Below are 27,981 nucleotides of genomic sequence, written 5' to 3'. Positions count from 1 at the left end.
TCACCTGAACCCTATCGTGCCCCTACTAACTGCTTTTGCTGGTTAACTAAAGAAAGTAAAATGTTTACATAATAAGCTGAGTCAACTTTGATCTTTGAGAGCTGGAGTCATCAATGCCAGTCCCCTGAAGGTGCCTCCGTGTCTTTGGGCAATACAGAGAAGATACCAGAGGCACTTACCCGCACTGCTTCAGACTTTTTGTGAAACATCTCTTCCATGTTCTTTGCCAGCTTTTTCACCAGTTGGAGGCCATCGATTTCTTCTATGGCTACGTCTTTCTCATACTCTTTGTATTTCTGTAAGGAGGGAAGGCAACAAGAAAGGCATAAAACAGCACACCTATGATTCTGGAGCATACCTACTTACAAGGCATAAATAGGACCATCTCTCTTGGGTTTGGGGAGATTGGACTATATTTCGAAATTATTAAATCAACTAAGGAAAAATGTGAAAATTGGCTCTGGCTGTCTTAGAAACTTATCTAGCACGCAGGAAAGAAATGAAACAAAACCCTAAAGCAATCAAACTCTTTATCATCCGTCCTCTTCAGTTCCTGAAATCAACACTCTACACTTCGGACTTGACCGCACTCAGTCGTCCTGGAGGACTGCCCAGATTTGCTAGCTATCACACAGCCAACGCCACTAGAAACTGACTGTTCCAAATGTACCATAAAATAAAAATGAAGAAATTCAACTCGTGTGTGTGTGTTTGTGCGTGTGTGTGTGTGTGTGTGTGTGCTTTTTCCTTTGAAAATCACAAACTTAATTTTTTCATGGCCAAAGACCAGGGATTTAGAGAAAGAGAGTTTCAAGGCTATGACTGTAATGTATAACTCCTGCAGGAGTCGGCAAAATATAATCCTTGGGCCAAATCTAATCCATCACCTATTTTTATAAATAAAGCTTTATTGGGACAAAACCACACCCATATGTTTATGTATTCAATCAAGTTTAATACTAACAACAGAGACCAGATGACCCACAAAGACTAAAATATTTACTCTTTTTTATAGAAAAAGTATGCCAACTCCTAAACTGGAATGGGAACTGAAGAAGGTCACATGGCAGAGCATCTTATAAACATTTTATAATGAGAGAGTCCTTGCCATGGATTTTAGCATTTCAATTCCCTCTACTAAATGTTCATCGTGGACTTCTTATGTTATCCTCAATGAGCTCACAGAAAGGAGAATGTATAATAAGTACAAAAACCATAAAAATACTTTATATAAGATTTCATAATGTGTTCATCTGTTCATAAAAGACTGATTTAACCCATAATTTACTCAAACTCTCAAAGACAATTTTTCACTTAAAGCCTATCATATACTCTAGTGATTTATCTGTTGAAAGCAGCAGTTCTCAAAGTGATCCATGACCCCTGAGGATTCTCTGAGACCCTTTCAGGGGTCCCTCAAATTTTCCTTTTCCCCAACAGCATATCTATGTGAAGCCAGATTTTCTTTGTAGATTTTAAAAAATCACAACAGACTGAACACAGAAACTGACATGAGGATCTACCTGTCTTCTCGTAAACCATTAAAAAGATCTGCAAAAATGAAAAAAAAAAAAAAAAGAAGTGAGTGCCACTCCTCTTTTTTTGGGAAAACACAATTGTTTTTCATAAAATATGTTACTTATGTTAATATGTAATGAGTTTTTATGCTTGAATTCATTAATTTTTAAATGTCTCAGTTTTAATTTCTAATACACCAAATATCCATAGATACAACCCACATTAGCAGAAGCTCTTAGGGGTCCTTAGTATTTTGTAAGAATGCAAAGGGGTCCTGGGACCAGAAAGTTTGGTTTAACTAAAGATTTAATTTCATTCCCACTGGAAAGAAATGTTTATTAATAAATACCTCCCAAATGGGGTTTGAAATAACTTCAGTGTCAGCAGGAATTTCTCACATTTACACAGCTTACAAAAGACTGGGAAACTAAAAATACTGGGAGCCCTACATTCACTTGTATTTGTTAGGAGAACCTGAACCACTTACTAGCCCCTCACGCCAAACTCCTACTTAGAAAAAACAAGGGGCTCCACATCTTATCTCAGCTTTAAAGACCTTGAGAGTCATTTCTGAAGAGGAAGATAGACTGACATTTTTAACAGAAGGATAATTTTTTAAATAAAAGTTTAGATTTTCTCCCCATTTCCTCTCTTTTACTTTAAAAAATGCACACTGAGAGGAGGCTGTTGTTCCTTGCCCAGAGAAAGGGAGTGTGTGTGTGTGTGTGTGTGTGTGTGTGTGTGTGTGTGTGACACAAAGTACTTCCCTTCCTAGCTTAGATTTCCAAGTCGATTGAGGCAATAATACTGGGTGCCATGAAAAGACAAGAGCAGAGTTTGAGGACAGAGGGAATGACCCTATGGGAACGAACATAAAAGAGAATTCTTCTGATCCCTCAGACTAAAATGAAGTCCCTGGAGTCTGAGGGCATCTGGCTAGTGTCCCCAGAGCCCAGCACTGAACACTGACAGAGCAGAGGTGAGGAGGGCAGGAAGGGACCCCCAGACTGGGCATTGGGAACTCTAACCTAAATGTCAGGCCTAAGGGCCTGGTATTTCTGAGAATCAAGGTGAGCCTAAGGAAATATACAAAATGCTATTTAGACCGCCTGAGTCTGGACCAAGACAGACATGTGCTACGTTATTCGTAAGATGCTCAGTGCTGCTCCGCACTGTCCTATAATGGACCATGGGTTGTAAGTAACACACTTCTCCTTGCTGCCTGAAAATATCCATAAGCATCTTACATGTTTGTCTTGAGAGTCTCTCTTGCAGCTCACCTGGAAAACAACTCCTCCTTCTAGCTTTCCCTTCCTCTTCGACAAGGCTGTATTGGTTATCCAAGATGAGGGGGCTGTACCCTTCCTTTGAGCTCCAGAGCACTCTGTGCTGATCTCTCCTGGCACTATATAGCTCATGTGGCCTGCGGGGCAAGGACAGGCCCTTGTGATCACCCACAGCAGACACTCACAGGACTTCTCCGAAGGAAGCTTAATGCGAAACAATTTCAAAGTTACAGTACAAGGAAGATACACGCAAGGGTACAGCTGCATTGTGCTCTGGTCCCATAAATGTGACCTCTCCACCCCTTGAGAGTCTAACTGGATTGGCGTGAGATGTGGGGCTCCAGCCAGCAGCCCAACTCCAGCTCAAGCTAACAGCGTCCTCTGGTGTATGAATAAAACTTCAATGACAATCACTGGAAACATTCCCTAAGTTCAAATGTAAGCCAATGCTTTTGGAGCCAAAAGTCCTGGGGGTTCTCTGCTGCCTGCCAGATGTGTTCCAAAAGCCAACAGCTGAGGCCAGCCTATACCCAAGGCTGATTCACTACCAAAAGTGCAAAGTTCAAGAAGCGAGTAAAATGAAACAAAATTGTCAATCTATTATTTACAGAGTCAGTGAAATAAATCTCTGTCTCCTGTAATTCTGTAACCGAAGGTGATCTAGAGGCTAAAGAAAAATAACACAGATTTCACAATGAGCCTTTACCTGAATCTTTTTTTACATAGGGCCTCATTATTCTGGCCATATCTGTTCCTTGCATGTGTTTTCTCCCAAGAGTCCTCTAGAAGGGAATGGATTTAACTCCACCAGCCCCCAAGTTTTCATGAGATCCTCCTACATCCTCTCTCCCTCTGAGTCTGCTCTGTGAAAAGGAGCCAGTCGCATTACGGAGGGCTGTCAGTCTCCCAGGGCCACTTGTGCCTGGTGACCTAGCTAAACAATCTCAACACAAAACTCTCTGCCGAGCTCAGGACGCCAGATCTGGGACAAATGCAACCACTCACTGGTTCCATCCCTATGCCAGCCCAAGTCCTCTCCCTTCAGGACATGTGACGATGGGTCCTCCCTGCCAATGAGCCAAGCCTGTACTACTTTCTCCCCACCCTGGGGAAGTTCTCCCATAAGCAAAAAAAAAAAAGAAAAATCCTACTTTTCAAGATGTGTTAATGCCTGTTGGAATTGGGTCAAACAACGTAATGCCTTACTCTTACCAGGAAACGTTACACTTTGCTGGAATCAAAGGATTCTGAAGAACAGAGAGAGTAACACAGTGACAGCCATTAACCAGTTGTAATAAGCACTTAGTAGCTTGGGATGGTCATATGTATCAGAACCTTTAAGAATGTGCCTAGTGTAGGGCACCTGGGTGGCTCAGTCAGTTGAGCATCCGACTTCGGCTCAGGTCATGATCTCGCGGTCTGTGAGTTCGAGACCTGTGTCAGGCTCTGTGCTGACAGCTCAGAGCCTGGAGCCTGCTTTGAATTCTGTGTCTCCCTGTCTCTCTGCCCCTCCCCTGCTCTTGCTCTGTCTCTCTGTCCAAAACAAATTAATATTAAAAACAATTAAAAAAAAAGAATGTGCCTACTGTATAAAACCAAGCAATTTGACCTCCAGCAACTAGAAAGAGGAAGCTACAACAGTACAAGAGAATTCCACAGAGCCATCCCAAATTGTGTAAAGCAACGTAGGAACCGTGCACCCAGTATATTACAATATGTTCCAGACGATAATCAGTACCTTTTTGTTTTAAATTACTAATCTCCTGTATACACCCATACACAGGAACACCCTGCTACAAGGATACAGACGTATGCCATGTATTCACAGCTGGCTATATGATTACCCAGGATTTTTTTTCTTCCTTTTCTTGCTTACCTGTATTTTCTAATTTTTACAATGAACATACTATTTTGGAAATTAGAAAATATAAAAGTTGTAGTTATGTGCGAACAGCATATGGGCACCTAATAAACAGATTTCTTTAGGGAAATGTGGTCCCAATTAGAATCTGTGTAATTAAGCGGCGTGTCTTCATTAGCAGAGCCTAAGGAAGTCAGTAAAATGAGTCCTCTGTGTACCACAGGCTCAGCACGGTGCCGGAAGCTTTTCACATATTAATTTGTCTAATCCTCACAGCCACCGAGAGGTAGGTATTATCCCCAAATTGCATATGGAGAACTGAGGCACGGAGAGGTTTAGTCAGGAGTTGGAAGCCAAATGGTCAGAGTGAATTTTAAACCTATTGAGGTCTGACTTCTAATCACTTGGTCTTTTGAACTTGGGGATAGGGGTAAAGGACAGGCAGTCTATGGGGCGCCTGGGTGGCGCAGTCGGTTAAGCGTCCGACTTCAGCCAGGTCACGATCTCATGGGAGTTCGAGCCCCGCGTCAGGCTCTGGGCTGATGGCTCAGAGCCTGGAGCCTGTTTCCGATTCTGTGTCTCCCTCTCTCTCTGGCCCTCCCCCATTCATGCTCTGTCTCTCTCTGTCCCAAAAATAAATAAACGTTGAAAAAAAAAAAGGACAGGCAGTCTAAATATTCGCAAACTTACTTCAGAGGGCCCATCTGACTGTTGTGCTAACCCCCTGTCTCAGTGCTATTGTAGCCAAAGGTGGCTTGGACTCACCAAGAGAGTCAAATACCAAACCCCGACGACCTGCCCTGTCCAATGATGGCTGCAGCTCTTCCCAGGCTCCCCCAGGGGAGCAAAAGCCATGCAGCCAGGGTACCCTGGACACCACAGCAGGGGGCTCTGTCCCTCCCAGGGCCCCTCAGGGGGTCAGCTTGGAGCCCGGCCTCAAAGGAGCAGACACAGCTCTTGATAATGAAAATATCTGGAGAGAGAGAAGCATGCCCACTCTGAAATGAGCCCTGGAGCCTTAATTATGAATTACTCCTTGGCTGTGTTTGGGTTACAAAACGTCTTTTGTCCTCCAAGGTACCAAGAAAGACCTGGAGGCAAATCACCCCCAAACGCCTTTTCCTCCAGGGTCTGCCTCCCCACACAGCTGTGTAGGCAGTGGCACTTTATTTCCTATAGCTTCAAGGACTGCACCAGCAATTTTATCTGTTTCATATGAAAGCAGCAGCCCTTCAGCTGGGAAAAGGAGTCAGGGAAGGGTCAGCAGTGCCCTGTAAACACACAAAGGAAGGCAGAGGAAAAGACAGGACACAGAAGAGATACCATGCCGCCTCATTAAAAACTCAGGCCAGGCTGGATTTGAATCTTGTCTCCAGCACATTTCATTTGTTCTGCAAGCTTCTCTTTTGTGTCTCTGGTATGTCAGGCAGGGTACTAGACACCAAGCACAATGATGAGTAAAGCCAAGTTGCAGAAAGCTGGCAGCTTTGGTCAGGAGTGTTCTGCTGAGTAAACAGGTTAATAAGACACATCATGGTAAGTACCCGGATGGGGAGGTCAAGGCAGTGACTCCCTTCTTGCTGGGCCTTTAATGGATAGCAAGGCTGGGAAGGTCGGAGACAAAACAGGCGATGGGCATGCCAGGAAGAGGGAGTAGCAGGGATGGAGGTCCAGGGACAAGAGGCTGCCTGGAGCTCAAGGAACCACCCACCCCCTGCCCCCTATTTCCATTTCACTGGTGCATGGGTGGACAAAGAAAGGGCTCTGCTGAGAGACGAGGCCAAAGAAGTAAGCACGGCCGGGCCATTAAGGGAGTGTGCTAGGATTAAGAGTTTGTACCTTATTCTCATTTGGGGAGGTGGAAGGGTATGGAGACAGGCTAGAGCCCATGCCCTGGAAGGATTCAAGGGTGGGAGGGATTCAGCAATTGGATGTGTGCTTTTGAAAAACTTTAGTGTGCAAAAAGGGGAGGAAGGAGGTAAAACTGGATGCAGAAAGGGAGTTGAAGGGCTTGAGTGGTTGGGATATGGGAGATGGAGCTGCAAAGAGGCCACAAGAATCTGAGGGATGGAGAGACGTGCTTCCTGGAAGGTATCAAGAGGGCTGACGGCCGGATGCAGCAGCAGCCTGGGCTGGCTGGCCACGTCACTTCCAGGAAATTGCCGAACCTCCTGGGCTTTGAGTCTCCTCCGAGTCTCCTCAGTCAGAGAGCCCGGGATCCTCATGCCCTTCTTCCAGGGCCGCTGGAGGGGGCTACTGGGAGGAAGTCTGTGAAAGCCCCCGGCACAGTGACTGCACATAATACCCACTCCAAATCCTAATGCTCCCCTGGTTTTCCCTCTTGGCATTTCTGCTACGGAACATAGTAGCATGTGTTGTATTTTCACACGAGCGCTTTCTGGAACTGAAGTTCTTAACGTAAGAAACAAATTTCAACAGGTTGGTTGATGGTTATCACGACTCTTTGCTGGGCCACCTCCAGCCTCTGGGTCTCCTCCTGGCTTGAGGCGGTAGCCAGAGATGCCTGAACAACACAGCCTGTAGCTTTAGCCAAGACCAGGGTGGAGGCAGAACACAGCCCTCCCCCAAGAACACCTCTCTGCATTAATGTCACAGAAGGAGAGCAAGCCTGAGACTTTTTATTCCCTCTGTCACAAGAGAACATCTGAAGCTTCCATTCCTTCTGTTAGCAGAATCAGCATTTGGCAAGAAATCTTGTGATGAGCCAAGAACATTCATCATTTGAGAAGGGAGACACAGAAATGCATTATTTCTGCAGCATCTATTTTGCCAGATCATTTCACACAAACACCAGGAAGAGAAAAGCACTGCTTCACTGTCAGAGCACTTAATGTTGTTCATACATTTGGGTCATTTTTTTCCTACGTGACAACTGCATATCTAGAAGTGAGTCACCTGGAACAGCACCCAAAGAGGGGGCTCCGGTTAGGAGACTTCTGGCCAGTCACGTTAATTGGGATAAGAGCCAAACATGAAGAGGGGCTCTGAGTACCTCTGTAACACCAGCAACAAAATGGCTCACACAGAAGACGGATGTAAGGGATTGCCCTGGGCCAAAGAGCTGGTGCATCCGAACATGGTCTCTTGGCCAAATTTTCTCACCAGACACTGAGATTCCATCTCTAGTTCAACATAATTCAACCACTGGATGAAGACTGGCAGAATGTCCAGGGGAGGGGATGGCAAGAGAATCTGGGGAGCTTACTCAAGCTCATGACTTGAGAGAAATTCTGAGAAACTGGCCTGCTTCTCCAACCCTCCCCTCAGCCTCCAGCACTTCCCTTGAAATCCCCTGACCCAGATCCCCCGGTAAACCCTGTTACTGGGAAAGCACCCCGGAGAGAGGCTAAGCCCAGAACCCTTCAAGGTGACTTGTTAACATAAGAGCAGAAGATACTCTATGTTCCTACCATAAGGTTCAATTCTCAATCTTATTCTCATTCCTTCCAGCTCTGAAACAGCCACAGTACAGGAGCTAAACTCATTAAACCAATCATTTAAATAAGGATCACACCAACACAAAAAAAGAACCTCAACTGAACTCACTGCTATTTTCATTCATTCAACAAATATTTGGAAATAGCCTACCATGTGCCAGGCGGGTGGAGAGAGTGGGGGACTATTGACAAATGCATGTGTTCCCTTGGGGTATAAGGAAGCCAACTTTTGTTCATTTTCCTAAAAATACAGAAAAAAACAAGTTGGAACTGAGCTGCATGGGTCATTTCAATCTAAACTAGAGCCCCAATAGCCCACCTAGTCATTCTGTGCAGGTCTCCATCCGAGGTCACACTGTCTGCACTGCAGCTACATTATGTCTGCTGTATGTGGGAGGGTGTGTGTCTCCTACTGAGCCCATAACAGTCTATAAAGCACAAACATATATTTCTCCTTGAGGAGGGAGGGTGAGTACCAGGAAGTATGCACAAACCACAAGTCCTACAAACAATGAAAGCTTGGCCAGGAATAGGAAGGACATCACAGTCATCAGGGAGGAAAGAGGTCCCAGGGAAGGATATAAAACAATGCATTCGCCCAGGGTCACAGGCAAGGGATGACTGTCCAGCACGTATAATTCCTTGCCTCTTGAGAAAAGAAGTCTATGAAGTATGCTATTAATGTACTGAGATAGTCATGAGCTGTCACAAGATGGCTGATAAACAGAGGCAGGACATCTGTGACCCTATGATGCATAGTGGAAACAATGGTAGGTTGGGGTGGGGGGGAAGAGAAGGAAAAGTCTCTGTAGACTGTATGCAAACTCATCAGATATCCCTCCAATGGGAGAAACTGATTCAGCTCCCGCTGTCTCCTCAGTCTTACTCGCAGCAAAGATGGAGAACCACGATGGGATGGGTAAGAAAAATCTACGTGGATTTTGCTGGACTACTCTTGATTTTTGGAACCTGGTAGCAGCATCCTGCTTGGCTTGGAATCGCTGGCTGGGGTTTAAGACTCAGGAAGATCAACAACACGAACACCACTTGCTAGATAGTTTGACGTGGGGCTAGGATCGGGGATTTTCCAGCCAGGTGCACTAGGCTCTGTGCTAATGTTACCGCTCACTGGCTATGTGACTAGCTGCTCAGTCTCCATCAGCTCCATTCCTTCATTGGTAAAGGGGATGATACCAGACCTCATAGTGTGCTTAGGGTGATCAAGTGGGGTCAAGTGTGTAAAACACCCAGCAGGATGCTGGCCACAGAGGAATGTACTCAAAAAATGGTGATGGTGTTGGCAGAGGTGGGAGTAAATTCTGACATTTGCTCTATAACTTCTGCAAATGATCATTCTCTTGCCTCAACAACAAGAAGAAACTCTGAACTGACATTCACAGTCTAACCGATGAACTAGCCCTGAAGGCTGATCCGGGCAGTGGCATTTTTCAAACACCTTCCCAAGGCACTGAGGGGTCTTCAACAGTAACTCTTTGGGGAATGGCTCCCTGCTGGCAGGAACTAGATGCTTGAAGTCTATTTGCATAGTGGAAATGACAGTTTCAGATATGTTACTAAAGGTGTTGCAATAAAAACTAATTATCTACAATTTTTGGATTCTCTCCTTATAGGCAGTGTCATTTTCTTATTATGACATAAATGTACTTACTATTTCTCTCGACTCAATTATTGCATACAGAAGTGTCACTTCAAAATACAACACTCCAAAGTAATTATGCTTCCAAGTAAATATATCTCCAAAGCCTTTAAGCTGATGTTAGGAACGCTTCTTCTTAACCGTAACAACGGACCCAACTGAATTCATGGAGCTCTAGGTCGCAAAAGGATATTTTTCTATTTGAAAGTGAAAAGTGCTGTTTTGTACAAATAACGCTGTTTCACACAGGTATTCCAATCAGTGTCTCCAAGGTCCAAAAAATACCCACGATAAATGCAGTGCTCTTCCAGACCTAGGTAAGTGAGGAAAATACTTACAGGATACAATTTTTTGCTGTCAAAGCCATCAGAACAAGAGACAACTTGCATAAGAAGAGACCCTGTTTAGGAACTGACAGAAGGAGGGGAAGACAGGGCACTAAATTACTACCCAAAGAACAAAATAGAGAGCAGGCAGGGAGCAGCTGGCCTCCAACGTCTGCAGGGCTGCAGAAAACGGAGACCACCTGTGGGATCGAACGATCACCTGCACGTAGTTCTTGCTCTCTGGGGAGAAAAGCATGGCTATGGACCGCCACTGAAGGCAGCAGAGTTTTCTCAATATGTTATTAAGAACCTCCAGCTGGGGGATGGAGGTTGTGGTCTGGTCTAAATTACTTCTCAAGGTGCCTTCTGGTACTCACCTCAAAGAAGCACTGCCACAAGAACTACCAGGGCCCCCCACCTGAGTGTCACTGGAGTCCCTGCTCCCAGCTAGCTGTTTGGAGCGCCCTCCATTAAATCACAGAGTTCTGGGGACACTGCTCCTTAGAACAGCGGCTCTGCAGTGGGTGGTCTCTGACAGATTTCTCGTACTTTCAGACTGTCAGCTCCTGAATTAAAAGATGGATATCTCTCCTCTCCCTGTTTTACCGTCTATGCTCCTTTTTTTTTTAACCTTGATAAGTCTCATGAGCTTTTACTGTTCAACACAGTCAACTGGACAAATGCCACTGATAAATTTTAGCTCTGTGGTGATAAAACTGAGTGTGAATGCTGCATTAGATTCCTGTTTTATATGAGGGAAATTAAGTCAGAGGCAAGCTACTAAACCAGCTGTTGCTATGACTGTCCTTGCCCTAGCATGGTGGCATAACATACGGCTTGAAAAATGGGAAATTCACCTGTCTACTGAACAAAATCAAATGGACTCAGTGCTTATTTTTAAAAAATCCAGTTCCTGGATATTTTCTGGATTATTGCGTGGGGATCTGAGGCTCTGAAATGCAAACATTATGCTGCACCTACATCCTCACAACACTAAATGCCAAAATGATGACTACAGGTCCATGTGTGTTAGAGAGAAAAATCTCATTGTATGCATTTATGACTGTTTTATGTATGCCAACGAATTTAAATACAGCCAAGCCACAAATAATACATTACTTTACAAAGCCGGACTACTTGAGATAGATTATTTTCTCCAGCCTACTCTTTTCAAACACAGTGTTCTAATGTTCCAAGTTAAAAGAATTCATCCTTCCTGCTCCCCAAGGATCAGAGGGAATAGCAACAACAGTGACAATAATAATAATTTATTTTTAATAATAACAACCAGCATTTATTGAGCACTTAACTTTCAGTCAGATTGGTATTGTTCTCTCCCATTTTACAGAGACATTAGCCAAGTTACCAAGGTTATACTACCGGTAAGTGGTTGGATGAATTAGAGGGACAGGAGTTACTATAACAAAAATATCTCAAAATCTCAGGGGCTTAACACAATAGACATTTATTTCTTGTTCATGTAACCAACCGTTCCTTGTCTTCAGTTTTCCACATAGTGATTTAAGGACCCAGGACCCTCCCATTGTGCATCTCAGCTCTCCCCTCAGACCTTGGAGTCTCCTGCATTCAGCCAGCAGATGGGAAGAGAGGGTGTGGAGAAGGACATGCCTGCTTCCTCACTCCGAAGCCTGGAAGCGACATGCATCAGCCCTGCTCACCTTCCACTGGCACTTACTGGCCGTACAGCCCACCCCGATGTACCAGAGCCCGGGAAACGGAACTGGTGGCTTTGGAGCCATATCCAGGCTTTAAGTCAAACTGTGGAAATGGACGCTTAAATCTTCCAGGATCTGTGAGCTCTCTGTGCTGCTGTCACGGAGCCAGGATTCGAACCCAGGCAGCATAGCCCCAGAGTCTATATTCTCAACCACCACACTTCAGTTTAAGAGCTTGATAAACTAGAAATAGATGAAACCTTCAATTAAAACTTGGCTGGGAACCATCTACAAGATGGATAATTTGGAGCTGGCACAATCAAGTCACAATCTACAAAAAGGATAATATGACCCAACCACTTGTATGTGTAATTACGGTCAGGCTCAGATGTTAAAGGCCAAGATATTGCAACACAGAAAGGAACACACTATAAACAATTCTTAGACCTTCTGTCCGATTTCCTTAATCCCAGCTCAAATAAAACTGCTATTTGAATAACACCAGTGACCTTCTCTAGCGTATGATATTAGTTGTCCAGGCACCACAAAAGTTAATTGGCTTAACTAAAGTCTCTTTAATTCTATATCCAAGATGTCCTGGAAATCGAAGGCAATCAATGAATGAGTCTGCAAGATCTGTAACAAGCTTAGAGCTAATACTATTTGCAGCTGCTCAAGTGGTTTCTGTACTTAACAGAGCCAGAAGCTGGAATGAGGGTTAGGACGCTGCATCTGAATGAACCTTTAACTCCATCAACTCCAAACTGAACACAGGCTCTGGTTTATGGCACAGCTAGACCCTAGCTCTTCATTGGGGAATTTAGAGAACCATGGTGGGATCGTGCTTAACAGTTTGAACCAGCCCTCTGTCCTGCTGAAAGGAAGAGCTAAAAACTCAGTCTCCCTCTTCTTGGTGGAAAGCTTCCCCTGTAGAAAGGTTGGGGAGATTCTGTTCCCTACTGCTGAGGTCAGACGCTAAGAGAAAACGGTCTAGAGCATCAGCATTCTCCGTGGAAACATCTCTTTGCCTCACATTTGCCCACAGATGCTCTACGAGTTTGCAGCAGGTGACACCCCCTTTTATCCACCATAAACAGTTTCAAAAATTGAAGGCGTCACAGCAGAACCACCCCTATGCTGAAATGCAAGACATAATCAGAGCCTTTGAGGAGTTTAGCTGTCCCTAACTTCACCACCAGTGATTTTTTTTTTTTTTACATACTTCACCAAGCCCGGCACATAGCACTTCTCTCCAATATTCTTTTTTATTTTTTAAAATTTACATCCAAATTAGCATACAGTGCAACAATGATTTCAGGAGTAGATTCCTTAGTGCCCCTTACCCATTTAGCCCATACCCCCTCCCACAACCCCTCCAGCAACCCTCAGTTTGTTCTCCATATTTATGAGTCTCTTATGTTTTGCCCCCTCCCTGTTTTTATATTATTTTTGTTTCCTTTCCCTTATGTTCATCTGTTTTCTCTCTTAAAGTCCTCATATGAGTGAAGTCATATGATATTTGTCTTTCTCTGACTAATTTCGCTTATCATAATACCCTCCAGTTCCATCCACGTAGTTGCAAATGGCAAGATTTCTTTCTTTTTGATTGCTGAGTAATACTCCATTGTATATATATACCACATCTTCTTTATCCATTCATTCATCGATGGGCATTTGGGCTCCTTCCATACTTTGGCTATTGTTGATAGTGCTGCTATAAACATCTCCCCAATATTTTTAAACTCACAGTGTTAGAATCTGACAGAAACTGAGAAATAATCCGTTTCAGAAGCCACTAACTCAAACGTTCCCAGAGGAACGGGTCATATCAGGTGAGGGAAGGAAGGTAGGCTGGGGTCTGCGGCAAAGGGCAGAGTTTCTGTCCCACCCATGGTTACGTTTTGGCTTCTGCTGATCTTTGTGGGGAGAGGGGCACCCTGTGGTTACCCGATCCTGTATTTGTTAAGAGATGCCAGAAACCTATGTTTTTATGTGAAATCTGCCCTTGACTCTGTTTCTTTGAACACTCTGAGACCCAAAGAAAACGTCTCTATCTTCCTCCCCAGACATTTTCACGTGAGGAGACCGAGACAGAATAACAAGGGCGTGCATCTCCTACAGGCAGTGATGTGCTAGAGCGTGCAGACTATTTCCTGGCATCTATCATTAACCCTTGAAGCAGGCGCCGATATGATCTCTACTGTAATATGAGTGTGACGCAAGGACATGGCAGCAGCCAGCCCAGGCTCATAAGGGACAGATGTCCACCTCCTGTCTTACCAGCATCCCAGCCAGGGGGGACAGAGCTAGGGGTCCTCCTCCTCACCATTTGGGTCCCCTGGGGCTCAGAACCTGAGGCTGGCTTACCTTAGAGATCCCCATTTATGACCGAAAGCATTGGATTCCTCAGGGTTGCTAGGCACGGAAATGAGGCCCTGAAACTGAGGAATCTAGACAGGATGAAGGAAGCCCACACGTTTCCTCCTGAAATAGGGTTTTTTCCTGTGGTGGTTTGAAGAGTCCTAGAGAATGTTAACTAATGTTTCCTCTCCTCTCCCTTTCCCTCTCTCTCTCTCTCTCTCTCACACACACACACACAACCACTATGCTACCAGTATTTTCTCTCCTAAGATGTATTTAGGAAAATATAAGGAAATCAATCAATACATCCACTTCACCCACCTTATTCTTATTACCATCATATGATGTGCCTTTAAGATGGAGACTTGTAGTGGTTTGGGGGGGGGAGGGCAGGGAGTGCTGCGCTAGCATTTGGTGAATCCCACTGACCCCCTTCTCAGAATGATACATTTAGATGAGAAAAAGAAAACACACAGGGAGGAAGCCAATTATATGGATTTTCAGTTTTCGAAATGTTTACAACATAAATTTGTGATGCAGTAATGCCCGTGTTTCCTCATCGCTGCCTTAAATAACAAGATCTAGTGGTGAGTCTGTAGCTGTCATATCATCAGTGTCAAGAATGAGTGCCAACAGCAAGGAGATATCTGCATGGGCTATGATATAAAATGAAAATATCTATGATTTCTGTCAATGACTAAGTCACAGGCACCACTGTGGCTTGCTACCTACACTTGTAAGATAAAGCAGTACATTTCAGTTGGAGGCTAGTGAAAATAAAAGACGTCTCCTTTTGCCACCTAAGTTCAGAGCCCCCTTCACTCTCTCTAAGGCGTGAACACAGGTTAGCACCTGTACACACTACCCAAGAGTAGCAAGAGGTCCCAGGCAAGGTCAGCTGATGTGCAACTGGTACAGGGCATCTGCCCCAATTCACATGCAGCATCAGAACGTACAATCCCTGTTGACTGCTAGCCTCTGTCACGTGCATGTACCGCCTGGTCATTAGCATATATTTACAATCCGATTTAAGATTTCTCTATATTAAACATATACATCAAATTGCAGGCATTTCCTGTAATGATTAATTCTAGCAGATGGCTCTGCTGTCTCTGTAAGTGAAGATCATGGTTTATGAGTTTCTCTGGGTGCTCTGTCAATAAATGATGATTTCTCAAATGGATCAGGGAAGGGTAAACACTAAACTGGAAACAATATTTATCTCAGGCCATGGTGTTAGAGCAGAATTGATGAGAATGATAATTTTCTTCCCTGTATACTACTGGGTTATTAGAATTCTTCACAAAGACCATATATTCATGTATTATTTGTGTGATTAAAAATATATAAAGTGTCAAGTTCAAAGAAATTTAGTAATCACTGACATAAAAGTATAATAAATGCCTCATAACATGCAAAAGGGAATAGGACTAACTCAGAAGGCTGCATGCAAGACATGAATTAAACAACCCACTGGAAAAGCTGGCCTTTGTCCACAGCTACAAGATGCCTATATCAAAAACTAATTTCACCCAATGTGTGCTATCATAGAAATCTGCGCATGAACTAATGCTAAGTGAGGTGAATGATGTTTATAACTACAGCCATGTAAAAACCCAAAGCAAAAGACAGTCAGAGAGGCCACAACAAAATTTTAACCATGGCTGGGGTAAGTGGTAGAGTTTTGGTTCAATTTTTCCAGTTTTCTAAATTTGTTACATGATACTCCTTTTCAAATGGGAAGAAGCAAAGTCTAAGATGGTGAAAAAATAGACAGGTAAGGGTGGATTCCAGTCCAGGCAGGCTGGCTCCAGAACTCATGTTCTGACCTCCCCAAATCACTCTCCTAACATAGTTGAAGGTAAAATGAGACTTTTTCTTATTATAAAAGCAAAATGTTCTCACTGTAGGAAGAACTATCAGAAGGTAGATATAAGCAAATAGAAAACAAATAGACAAAACAAACCCTTGATCCCACTATCCCAAAATACCACGGTTCCACAGTGTATCCTGTGGTTTATATCCTTACAGATTCTTTTTTTTTTCTTTCTTTTGTTTGAGGGAGAGAGAGAGAGAGAGAGAGAGAGAGAGAGAGAGAGAGAGAGAGAAAGAGCATGAGCGTGCACAAGAAGGGGAGAGGCAGAGGGAGAGGGAGATAGAGAATCTTAAGCAGGCTCCACACTCAAAGCAGAGCCTGATGCAGGACTCCATCTCACAACAGTGAGCTCATGACCTAAGCAGAAATCAAGAGCTGGATGCTTAACTGACTGGGCCACCCAGATGCCCCCTTACAGACTCTTTTAATGCAGAAGTATAATTGTTTCTTTACAAACAAAGTGAGAGCATCCTGTAGATGACAACAGGATATATTTTCTAATTATTCCCCCAGAAATCTTAAGTATAAAGTAGTTCATCCTTTGAACCACCAAAATAAAGAAGGGGAGTGTTCAGGGGTCCGACAACCCCAGCTCTCACTGGAATACATTGGGACCCTCGGGCCCTTGGGGTCAAGATAGTGAAATATGGGCCTCTCACAAAAGAGGAGGGTTACATTTAGAGCAGTGGCTCTAAACTAGAGGCCATTTTGTCCCCCAGGAACACCTGGCAGTATCCGGAAACATTGTGTGTTTTCACAACTGAAAGAGGGTTGTAGGAAGATGCTGCTACTGGTATCCAGTGGGTATAGCCTAATATGCTGCTAAACATCCTACAAAACACAGGGTAATCCCCACAACAAAGAATTATCCAGACAAATACGTCCACATGAAGAGGTTGTAAAAGCCTGGATTAGAGAATTGTTTTCAATATGAATGCATGTAACGCAAATCCTAATGACCATCACCAAGCCCAATCTCCCTCCAAACGCTGAATTTCCATCCAATGCATCCTGGACAAGTGGCCCCTGAACTCTTCCAAGGAGCCTCTTGCAGCCCACTTCTGGGCAGCGCTGAGCACAAGCAACAGAAAATGTTCTCAACTTGAACTCTCTCTGCCCCTGCTGTAATAGCTGCCTTTAGAACCCAGTTATGCTAACTGGTTACACAAACCAAGTCTCATCCTGCCTTGAAATATTCTAGAAGAGAGATGAGGAGGTCGTATGGCATAAGGGTAAGAGCACAGACTAACTGGAGGAGAATCCCAACTCTACCACTTACTCTCCACTCACTCTCCATGGGCCCTCGGAAAAGATGTCATGGCTATCCTCTGCCTCAGTTTCCTCATCTGAAAAACGGGGGTAATAATAACAATGATCTCATGGGGTTGTTATGGACATGACATGAGTTTCCTTATATACAGTGTTCATAGCATTACTTGGCATATCTGCTGCCTGTGTCACCTGTTTTTTCACGGTAAATACAGTCCCCATGATCTGTCAGGGGACAGTGGACTCTAGACTCCTCTTGCCATCCTGTTTGTCCCTGTCCCTCTTCAAGCCTGGAGCCTGCATCTTCTGACTGCACGTCTTGGGTCTGGTCAGGGCCCAGTGCAATGCTGTCTTCTCTGCTCTACCCCATTTTAGCACCATCAGGGCACCTTGGACAGCACTAGTTCTGGGGCAGCCGCTGGCCTCACCACATTTTATAGCCCCATGTGGGCACAGAGCAGGCACACCACAAAACAGGTGAGCTGCAAGGAATCTTCAGAGACCTGTAAGCTACTAAGTCAAGGCTTCTTGAAAGCGACTGGCCTTCAGATAGGCTCTTATGATAAGGACCGTGAATGGCAGAAAAAAGACCGAGAGCACCTGGATTCCTGGAGCAGAGAACCTGAAGTCACTGACGAGGCTGACAGCAGATGAGCTGACTTTTTGCCCAAGTCAACCACCTACTCAATCATGCTAGCAGCTAACAATGGCTGAGCTCGGCCTCTGAGCTAGGCCTCCTGCCAAGTGTTTTCATGCCCCATTGCCTTCTCAGAACAACTCTTGAGAGAGCTGCTACACTGGGTGGGTAAGAAAACTGAGGGTCCAGGGGCACCTGGGTGGCTCAGTCGGTTAAGCGGCCGACTTCGGCTCAGGTCATGATCTCGCGGTCCGTGAGTTCGAGCCCCGCGTCGGGCCCTGTGCTGACAGCTCAGAGCCTGGAGCCTGTTTCAGATTCTGTGTCTCCCTCTCTCTGACCCTCCCCCATTCATGCTCTGTCTCTCTCTGTCTCAAAAATAAATAAACGTTAAAAAATTAAAAAAAAAAAACAAAAAAACTGAGGGTCCAGGAGCCAAGACCCCAGGTGTGGGCATCATAATGTGAAACTTCAGAAGGGCCACCAAATGGCAGACTCACCAACACATTTCACAGCACAGTACATACATGTGAACACACTCTGCCATGACAATTAGAGTTTTGAAGACGGCCCTACAGGTAATTCTTTAGGAGAATATGGGACTCTGAATTAATTTATTCTTAGGAAACAAAGCAGCGTCCATTCGGAAATCAAGTATAATTAGAAGAAAACCAATGCTTTCAACAAGATCAAGAGAGTGTCAGGAAAGACTATCGAATCAAGTCAACGACTGACTGTCTTAAATATTTACGAAATACTATGTGCCAGATACTGTGCTAAATGGTGGGACTATTCTAAAGAGCAGAAACAATAAACTCTCCCCCCTCACAGAGCTAAGAGTTTACTGGGGAGATATTGGTCAAATAAAAGCACAGAACACACATGTCATTATCTACTGCGACAACTAGCACCAAGTGCACCCAACAAGGGAGACCCAAATGAGACAGAGAAAAGACCTCTCCAAGGAACTACTACTGTTACAACAGAGAGGTAAAGAATGAGTTGGGGTGCGCGGGGGGGTGCTACTGAAAGGGAGAAACTGGCAGGCAAAGAGAATGGCATGAGCCCACACCCTAAGCGAGGGGAGCCAAGGAACAAAGACAGCACTGGGAACGAATGACCTCACTCACAGTAACAGAAGGCAGAAGGCAAAGGAGAGAAGAGCAGGAGAGGGATCCCAGGACCAAGCCTAAGCACATGCTTCTACATACAACTGGATGAGGAGGAAGAGGAAGGAAACAGATGAAGGAAGAGTGGACAAACAGGATAGGGTGAGGTCATGGAGATCAATCATAAAAGGCCATCCACCCTGATACCCATTGGTACATGGACATTGTCTCCTCATAGCTCATTAGACTTTCTGAAAGCCAGTTCCATTTTGAGCTTTTGCAATTATTAGGGGGTCCTGGTGGGTGGGAGAATACGTATGTGGATGAAGAATGCATACTCAGCTAGAGTTCTTGGCGAACAGCCTGGAAACACTAAACTCAAGATGGAGAATGAGAAGATCCAATGAGTGCTGTTTCCATTCTGTACTTGAGCCCCTTCAGAATTTTTCCATGGAAGTTTAGTCATGTTCTGAGAAACACATTCCACTGAAAAGGCCATCTTGTCAATATCGGAAAGTCATGGTAGAGAATCCTCTCCACAAGCAAAAGTTGCTTTGCAAACAGGCTCCTAGGACCATGCCAACCACTCCCATATCTCCATCCCTGAGCCCTCGCATAGACATTCAACTTTCTGGGGGCCGCTCATCAATTTTACTGTAGCTGGGAGATGCTGGAACTGTTCTCAGCAGAGAAATTATAAGACTAGAAGCCTTGGCTGAAAGATTTTACCAGTGAAAGGAGAATGTGCTGTTCAAGTCCACAGGTTTGGTATAAAACCGAATACAATATTAAGAGCTCTCAGTGAATCTGAGCTTGGTGCAGTCAGACGTCAATGCCAACCTGTATGTGATCAATCAGAAATCAAAACAATGACAAAGTGAGACAGGAACTGTTAAAGTTGCGTGCGTTATCTGTTCCACAGGCTTTCGTATTCAATTTCAGGAAGGTATTTTCTTTTCTTCCCTTAAATTACATATTCTGTAATGTATATTAAATCTGCATAAGGAATCTTAAACAATGGTCGGGTAGGAAACATATGTCCGCTTGAGTCATAGGACTCATCTTTTCCAAACACGGGCTGATCCAAGGGTATGGCTGCAAGGGAATCATCCTTCTCTCCCCTTCTCCCCAAAACCTAGAGTGTGTGTGTGTGTGTGTGTGTGTGTGTGTGTGTGTACATGTGCACGCTGTGTTTCATGAGATGTATATGGGTCCCCCTGTGTAGGTGTGCATGCCGTGTTTCGTGGAATGTATGTCTGTGTGTGTGTGTCCATCTGTGGATGTGGGTGTGCTGTGTTTTGTTGGCTATACAGAGATAAATGTGGGGAACAAAGAAAACTAGAACAAGGAAAGGAAATTAAGGACTCTTTCAATTGGCAGGATGACCAAGCTTTGTTTGAAAAAACCCTAACTAATGAATGCAGTACATTGGCAATTTTAACATAGCAGTCAGTCTCCCAATATCCACAGGAGATGCCTGAAACCACAGAGGATACCAAACACTACATAACACCATACACTATGTTTCTCCCTACACATACATACTTACGATAAACTCTAATTTATAAGTTAGGCACCTTAAGCAATTGACAAAATAATAACAAAGTAGAACAATTACAATAACATACTGAAATAAAAGTTATGTGAGTATGGTCTCTCTCAAAGTCTCTTACTGTACTGTATTCACCCTTCTCATGATGCTGTGAGATGATAAAACACCTACATGATGACGTGCAGTGAGGTGAAGGATGTAGGCACTGTGACATTGCCTTGGGCTACGGCTGACCTTCTGACAAAATGTCAGAAGGAGAAGCATCTGCTTCTAGACTGTGGCTGACCACAGGTAACTGAAACCACAGAAAGTAAAACTGATATCAGGGGGGCTACTGTAACATATAATAATTTCACATGAAAATTATTATATCTGTACAAGATCTGTATCAATTATTAGATCTGTAAATATGATCTGTATATTTTTAAAATGTTTTCTTTTCCTTTTTTCCTATCTCTGAACATTAATAATTACAACATACTTTAAGATACCAATTCACCCAATGGACCATCAAAAATAAGAACTGGTAACAAATGACATTGTTGGTAACACTGGTACCCAAAAAGCAGCATAATCAAAAGCCAAATATGCAATCAGATATCCATTTCTTCCACTAACAGACAGAGGGGGAAAGAGGCATGAATAAAGAATAATGGTAGGGGATTGGAATTAAGTCAGGGGCTGATGCACACAGTCACTTTTGTCTTCTAACAACCTCCAAACAACCTCCACCCCCTCTCTGTCTGCAGCACAGCCTATATCCTGAAGGCGAAGAAGCTATAGATCATCAGAAAATCAATAATCCTTTGTGAATTAATGAGTCAAACAATCCAACCCAACATTCTCTGGAAGGGTCAGAGACAGGAAGGCACGCGAGGGCCATTTCAGAGAATGGGCCATGTGGCAGAGATTGCCCGCGGCATTTCCTACATTCAGTTCATCACCTGACGACCGGGCATCACATCTTATAAAACCTCCATCAGGTAAACTGCCATGTTCTGCCGTCAACAGGCAAGATGGGTCTCAGGACACTCCTCTGAAACCCATGGAAATGCTTTCATGGAATTCAGGTGACGTGCAGGGAGAAATGAACAAAAAGGTAATAGAAAGCTCTTATTAAAAGAATTTCCTCTGTTAAAGATATGATTTAAGTTTCTGGTTCCAAATTATTCTCAGTAAGTTTTAAACTAGCTTCTCTGATCAGAGGGGAAATCCTCTGAATTACTAAAACTGAAAAAGAAATTATCTGAAATGCACAGAGACAAATACCAAGAGAGAAAGAGGCTGGCATCCTTTTTATAGGGTCTACATCACTCCGTGCTGTAGGATTTTAGCCATAGGATTTTCAGCTTCCCTGGGTAAAAACCAGCAACATAACACTTACAGGTTTCAATTACCAAATATTTATCTTCCAACTAAATCTTGTGTCTTCTAACCCTTACAAAAAATCAATTTGTTAATTCACTTGTATTTCATTGGATAATGTCTCCTTTTGTTAATCCTCTTTCCCTGGGGGACTCTTCAAATCTTGTCACTTACCCTTTACTGAAAAAGTTCTCTTTAACCCATTCATCTTTCATTAAATACAGTGGTGGGCTACATAAGGTTAACCAGAAAAAGGAAAGCAAAAGGGAAAAACTGGCACATCAACCGAAAACGCAAAGGGAAAAGTAGCTCTGAAAACGTGATGTACACATTTGTTGAAGAAGCACCCAATGTAAGGCACTTACTTGGGCAAACACTCTTCTTACAAATGAAATGGAGGGTAACTCTCCGTGGCCCCAGATCCAGGAGTGCAGTACATGACTCTATTCTCCCCCTCACCACCTTTATTATGTTTCAGATAGGCTATAAAGCACTGACTTTAAAAAAAAAAATAGGAAACCACATATCTGAAGGTCAAGAAGCATGAATTTCATGACTCTCATTACAAACTAAGTTTTCCCAACAGGCCAGTAAAGTATCCGAAGCTACACGTCACAAATAAAGACTCCAAGATTTGCAGAGGCTACTAACTGACCCAAGTTTCTTCCCACAAATGGCAGAGTCTGGATCCAGACCCAGATGGAGGACTCCAAAGCCCACCCATAACCTCCCCTTCTTATTCCCAGGGAATGTAAGTACTTCTGCGTTATTCAAAAATTATTTCCCATGACCCAACCACATGCTCCTGTATGAGTGCTAAAAAGGATCCAAGAAATGATAAATACCAAATCGAGAAAAGTACTGTCAGGTCAAATGATCTTGACGTCACTGGCTTTGTACATCCATTTTTTTTAGAGGCCCCTCCCTCCTCTACTTGCCCTCATCCCACCCTCTCCCAGCCAACTCCTACTCCTCAGTCAACCTACCTGTAGGAAGTCCCCTCGTCCCCCAGGGCCAGACTTTGGTCCCCCTTGCTGGTATTTATACTTTGACTTACTGGGACATCTTCCCACTGAGAGCAAGATATGCACATGAATCTCACCAGGGGTTTTGTTAAAATGGAGGTTCTGATTCAGATCTAGGGTGAGGCTGAAGATTCTGCATTCCTAACAAGTCCCCAGCTGATGCTATGCTGTGGGTCCATGGACCACAATCTGAGTTCTAAAGAAAGAGACTGGATTTCATCCCCATATTCTCCATGCAGTGGAGCAGCAGGAGAGAGGGTGAGAAGGGGAAGTTCTTTGAGGGAATAAGGAATTCCTGCCGATGTAGATCAGGAAAGCTGTTCAGCGGTGCCACCATTTGTCTGGCTTTAAAAAGGAAAAATTCTACATTAACACACAAAGTACTCTGATTTGAGAAGATAGAACTTCTGAATCAAGGCCCCAGACTTAACTTCGAAGTTATTTCCTACCACATTCAACAGACTCAAAATATGACAGCATCTTGGGCAGCTCGGGGAGCTCAGAAGTTAAAAACAACAGGTGAGAAAACACAACACTCTGGGGGAAAATAAATGAGGTTGTCAACGTTCTCTGTAATTTGTGGCTCCAACATGCCGACTCCCTTCCCCTGAATGCAGACGGGGTTATGAAATAGCAACACTGCATCTGTCCTAAAGCCTCCACGAGGACTCTCTCGGAGGCTGATATTAAGAGCAGTAATAACTAGGCAGTGGCAGCAGCCCTGAGCTTCACTGAGACTGTCCATGCACCTTCTAAATGCTTCACATAAAAAGTCAATAGTTTAATCCCAGGACAACTCTGTGAAGTGACTGCTATTACCACCCCATTTTACCTGGAGCTACAAAATGCTATGGCTTGCTCAAGGTCACAGACCTGGTTCCCAGCAAGGCAGGATTTGAATCCAGGCTGTCTGACTCTTAAGGTGTGCATCTTTGAGACAGGCTGTCAGATCTTTTCAAGGCAGAGTGAAGGAAAAGGTGACCCTAAAGACAAATTCTGAGACCTGGATCACAACTCCGGATAGGAAGCAGGGGACGTATTCCCTGGCATGTGCACAAAGGTCTCCCGACCTCGAAAAATGCTAAATTCGGTCCAGAACCAAGCCCAGCTCTGCCCAAGTCAGCCTGACCACTGGGGTGTCCGCTGATCTCCCGTTTTACTCCTTCTCCCCTTACTTTGCATGAAACGCATTCCTGTCCTTTTCCCCCACAACGCAATTTGTCTCTCTCTCACTTGGCTTTTTAGTTAAAAACAAGAGAGATGAAGCTTGAAACCTAATTAAGGAAATGGCCCATGTACAAAGAAAACAGCCAGGGATCATTATTCAAACGGCAGCCTCTCTTTTTATTTTTGAGGGAAAGCTAATGGCTCCTCTGCAGCCCAGTGGCCTCTACATCATATCATGTACACATCCTGTTATTAGAGAATAATGCCAGCAATTGGAAAACATGGTGAATAAAAGCATGCACAGATCCCTGTTCTCCCTTAAACGCTGTTCTGATGATTTAAAATAAAGACAAATGTTATCCTGGGAAATGCAGAATGCCCCATGGCCAAACCCATCCATCTTATGTTAGTAAGGCTCCCTCTCTAACAGACCTGAGTCTGTGAGATGGGGGTTGAGGGCAAGAAAAGAGAAAAGCAACTTTCCTGAGAAACACCAAGAAAGAAAGGGAGGGAAAGGAAAACAACAAAGCAATCTTCTGGAAAAGGCTTGATTGATCTTCCCCCATGATTCTGCTGAAAAATGTTCACTTTTAACCATGCCAACCAAGCCAAGTCCAATTCATACCCACCTACCTCTCTACCTCAATGCCTCAGGCACCTTCCCAACATCCCCCCAGCCTCGCCGTGCCCAGTCCTCCCTCCTTCGGGCCCTTGGAACGCACACCTGAGAACACGTGCTCCTCCAGGGCTGGGCAGAGACAGAGACAGCCCAAGGGGTGTCCTCCACCTGAACTCTGCCAACCTCTCCTCCATCCATCCATCATCCCACCATCTTGCACTTGTACTCCAGCCACACTCAACACCTTCCTCTTCTGCCAAAGCCTAGGAATTCCTCCAACGTGGGGAGGGCAACCCCAGAGTTCACTACTACTGGAATGTTCTCCATGCTCCACACTCCCCAACACCTACTTGTCAAGTCTATCTTGGGGCACCACTCCCTCCACACAAAACTCCTTGCCCCCAACTAGATAAATCCCGCACCGTGACCATGCACCTTTGTGGACCCCAACTCTTTCAACTCATCACAGCCCTTGCCACCCATCCAGGGTTTGGACTATTGTGAATAATAAATAATAATAAAGCTGCTATGACCACTCAGGTACAGGTATTTATGTGAGCATAAGTTTTCATTTCTCTTGAGTAAATGCCTAGGAGTAGAATGGCTAGGTCATCGGGTGGGTGTATGCCTGACTTATAAGAAACTGTCACACTATTTCTAAAGTGACCGCACCATTTCACAGCCCCACCAGCAATGTTTGTTAGTCCCATTTACTCTGCATCCTCTCCCACGTTTGTATTGTCAGGGTTTGTTGTTTTGGCTTTGGCGAGGGGGGGCGGGGCAGGGGAGTGGGGACAGAATATCAGTCCTTCCCATAGGTGTGTGGTAATATCTGTGTTATTAACTTGCATTTCTCCAATGACTAATGATGTCAAGCACCTTGTCATACGCTTATTTGTCACCTATATAATTCTCTGGTGTAATGTCTGTTCAAATCTTGCCCAATTTTACAGGGGTTGTTGTTCTCATTCTTGAGTTTTGAGAGTTCTTTATATATTATAGATACAAGTTTTTGTCATACACATGAATTGCAAATATTTTCTCCCAATGCATGGTTTTCTTTTCACCTTTTTAATGGTATCTTTCACAGAGAAAAAGTTTTAAATTGTGATGAATTCCAATTTCTTTTTTTTTAATGTTTATTTAAAAAAAAATTTTTTTTAATGCTTATTTATTTTGAGGGAGAGACACAGTGTGAGCAGGGGAGGGGCAGAGAGAGGGAGGCACAGAATCCAAAGAAGGCTACAGGCTCCGAGCTGTCAGCACTGAGTCTGATGTGGGGCTCAAACTCACGAACCACAAGATCATGACCTGATCATGACCTGTTTGTTTGCTTATTTATTTTTGAGAGAGAGAGAGAGCACGCATAGGTGAGCAGGAGAGAAGCAGAGAGACAGGGAGAGAATCTTGATCAGCCTCCACACTCTCAGTGCAGAGCCCAACACAGGCCTCGAGCCCATGAACTATGAGATCATGACCTGAGTCAAAACCAAGAGTCAGATGCTTAACCAACTGAGCCACCCAGGTAGCCCATCTTTTTTTTTTTTTTTAATGGATCACGCTTTGGTGTCCTAACACTTTTGTGCCTAATCCACAGCTACATAGTTTTCCTCCTCTATTTTCTTCTAAAAGTTTTATACTTTTACATTTTACACTTAGATCTATGATCCATTTTTATTTAATTTTTGTAAAAGATGTGATGGTTGAGATTCATTTATTTTATATATGGATTCAGATTATTCCAAGCCTCATTTGTTATAAACTAATGCATTTAGTGCATTACAAAATTTAATGTTAGCACATTAATAATATCAGGAGCTCACTTTTTGTTAGAAAATAGAATTAACAAAAGTTCTTGTAATTACCAATAAGTTAACCATATTAAGTGAGAGACTTTGGGACAAAAATCTGTCTTGGAAAACTCAAGATTCCTCTCATTTTATAGGTTATTTTTTGTGTATGCAGTAAAATATACACAACATAAAATTTATCACTGTAGCCATTTTGAGTGTACCATTCAGTGGCATTAAGCACATTCACAATGTTGTACAACCATCATCACTATTCATTTCCAGAACTTTTTTATCATCCCAAACTGAAACTCTGTACCCATTAAACAATAAAGCCCCACTCCCACCTCCCATCCCCAACCCCCGCAAACCTCTTTTCTATTTTCCATCTCTATGACTTTGCTTATTCCAGGTACTTCATGCAAGTGAAATCATGTAGTATTTGTCCTTCTAGGTCTGGCTTATTTGACTCAGTATGATGTTTTCAAGGTTCACCCATGTTGTAGTGGGTACCAGAACTTCATTCCTTTTTACGGCTAAGTAATATTCCATTGTGTGCATTTACCAGATTTTATCCATTCATCCGTTGATGAACATTTGTGTTATTGCCACCTTTGGCTGTTGTGAATAATCCTTTTACAAACATTGATGTACAAATATCTGTTTAAGTCCCTTCTTTCAATTCTTTTGGGTCCATACCGAGGGAGTGGAGTCAATGGGTCATGTGGTAACTCTACGCTCACCATTTTAAAGAACCACCAAGCTGTTTCCCACAGCATTTGCACCATTTTCCATTCCTACCAGCAATGTGAGAGGGTTCTGATATCTCCACATCCTTGCTATCACTTATTACCCGATATTTTGGTTACAGTCATCTTCATGGGCGTGAAGCTGTGTCTCGCTGGGTCTTTGATTTTCATTTCCCTGATGACTAATGATTTCAAGCATATTTTCATGTAACATTTTCATGTGTTTATTGGCAATTTTGTATATCTTCTTTGGATAAATGTCTATTCAGATCCTTTGTCCATTTTTAATTGGGTTATTTGTCTTTATGTTATTGCATTATAAGAGTTCTTTAGGTTTTTTTTTTAACATTTATTTATTTTTGAGAGACAGAGACAGACAGAGCATGAGCAGGAGAGGAGCAGGGAGAGAGGGAGACATATAATCTGAAGCAGGCTCCAGGCTCTGAACTGTCAGCACAGAGCCTGATGCGGGGCTCGAACCCATGAATAATGAGATCATGACCTGAGCCGAAGTCGGATGCTTAACTGACTGAGCCACTCAGGCACCCTGAGTTGTAAGAGTTCTTTATGTATTCTAGATACAATCCTTTATATGATACATGATTTACAAATACATACTCTCATTCTATGGGTTGTCTTTTCACTTTCTTGATGATGTTCTTGGAAGCACAAAAGGTTTTAAT

General features: G+C 43.7%; 1 protein-coding gene across 1 annotated transcript in view; it reads right to left on the bottom strand.

Annotated features, from left to right (window-relative positions):
* Nucleotides 1-27,981, bottom strand: part of CACNA2D3 (calcium voltage-gated channel auxiliary subunit alpha2delta 3) — an 865,909-nt gene that overhangs the window by 683,979 nt on the left and 153,949 nt on the right. Inside the window, exon 3 of the mRNA XM_047850751.1 lies at nt 180-296. Within this exon, the coding sequence (XP_047706707.1) occupies nt 180-296 (117 nt within the window). The remainder of the gene's footprint in view (nt 1-179; nt 297-27,981) is intronic.

This window comes from Prionailurus viverrinus, chromosome A2, assembly GCF_022837055.1.
Source record: "Prionailurus viverrinus isolate Anna chromosome A2, UM_Priviv_1.0, whole genome shotgun sequence".
Classification (NCBI taxonomy): Eukaryota; Metazoa; Chordata; class Mammalia; order Carnivora; family Felidae; genus Prionailurus; species Prionailurus viverrinus.
Note: the sequence above shows the minus strand (reverse complement) of the source record. Positions and strands in the feature narration are given on the sequence as shown.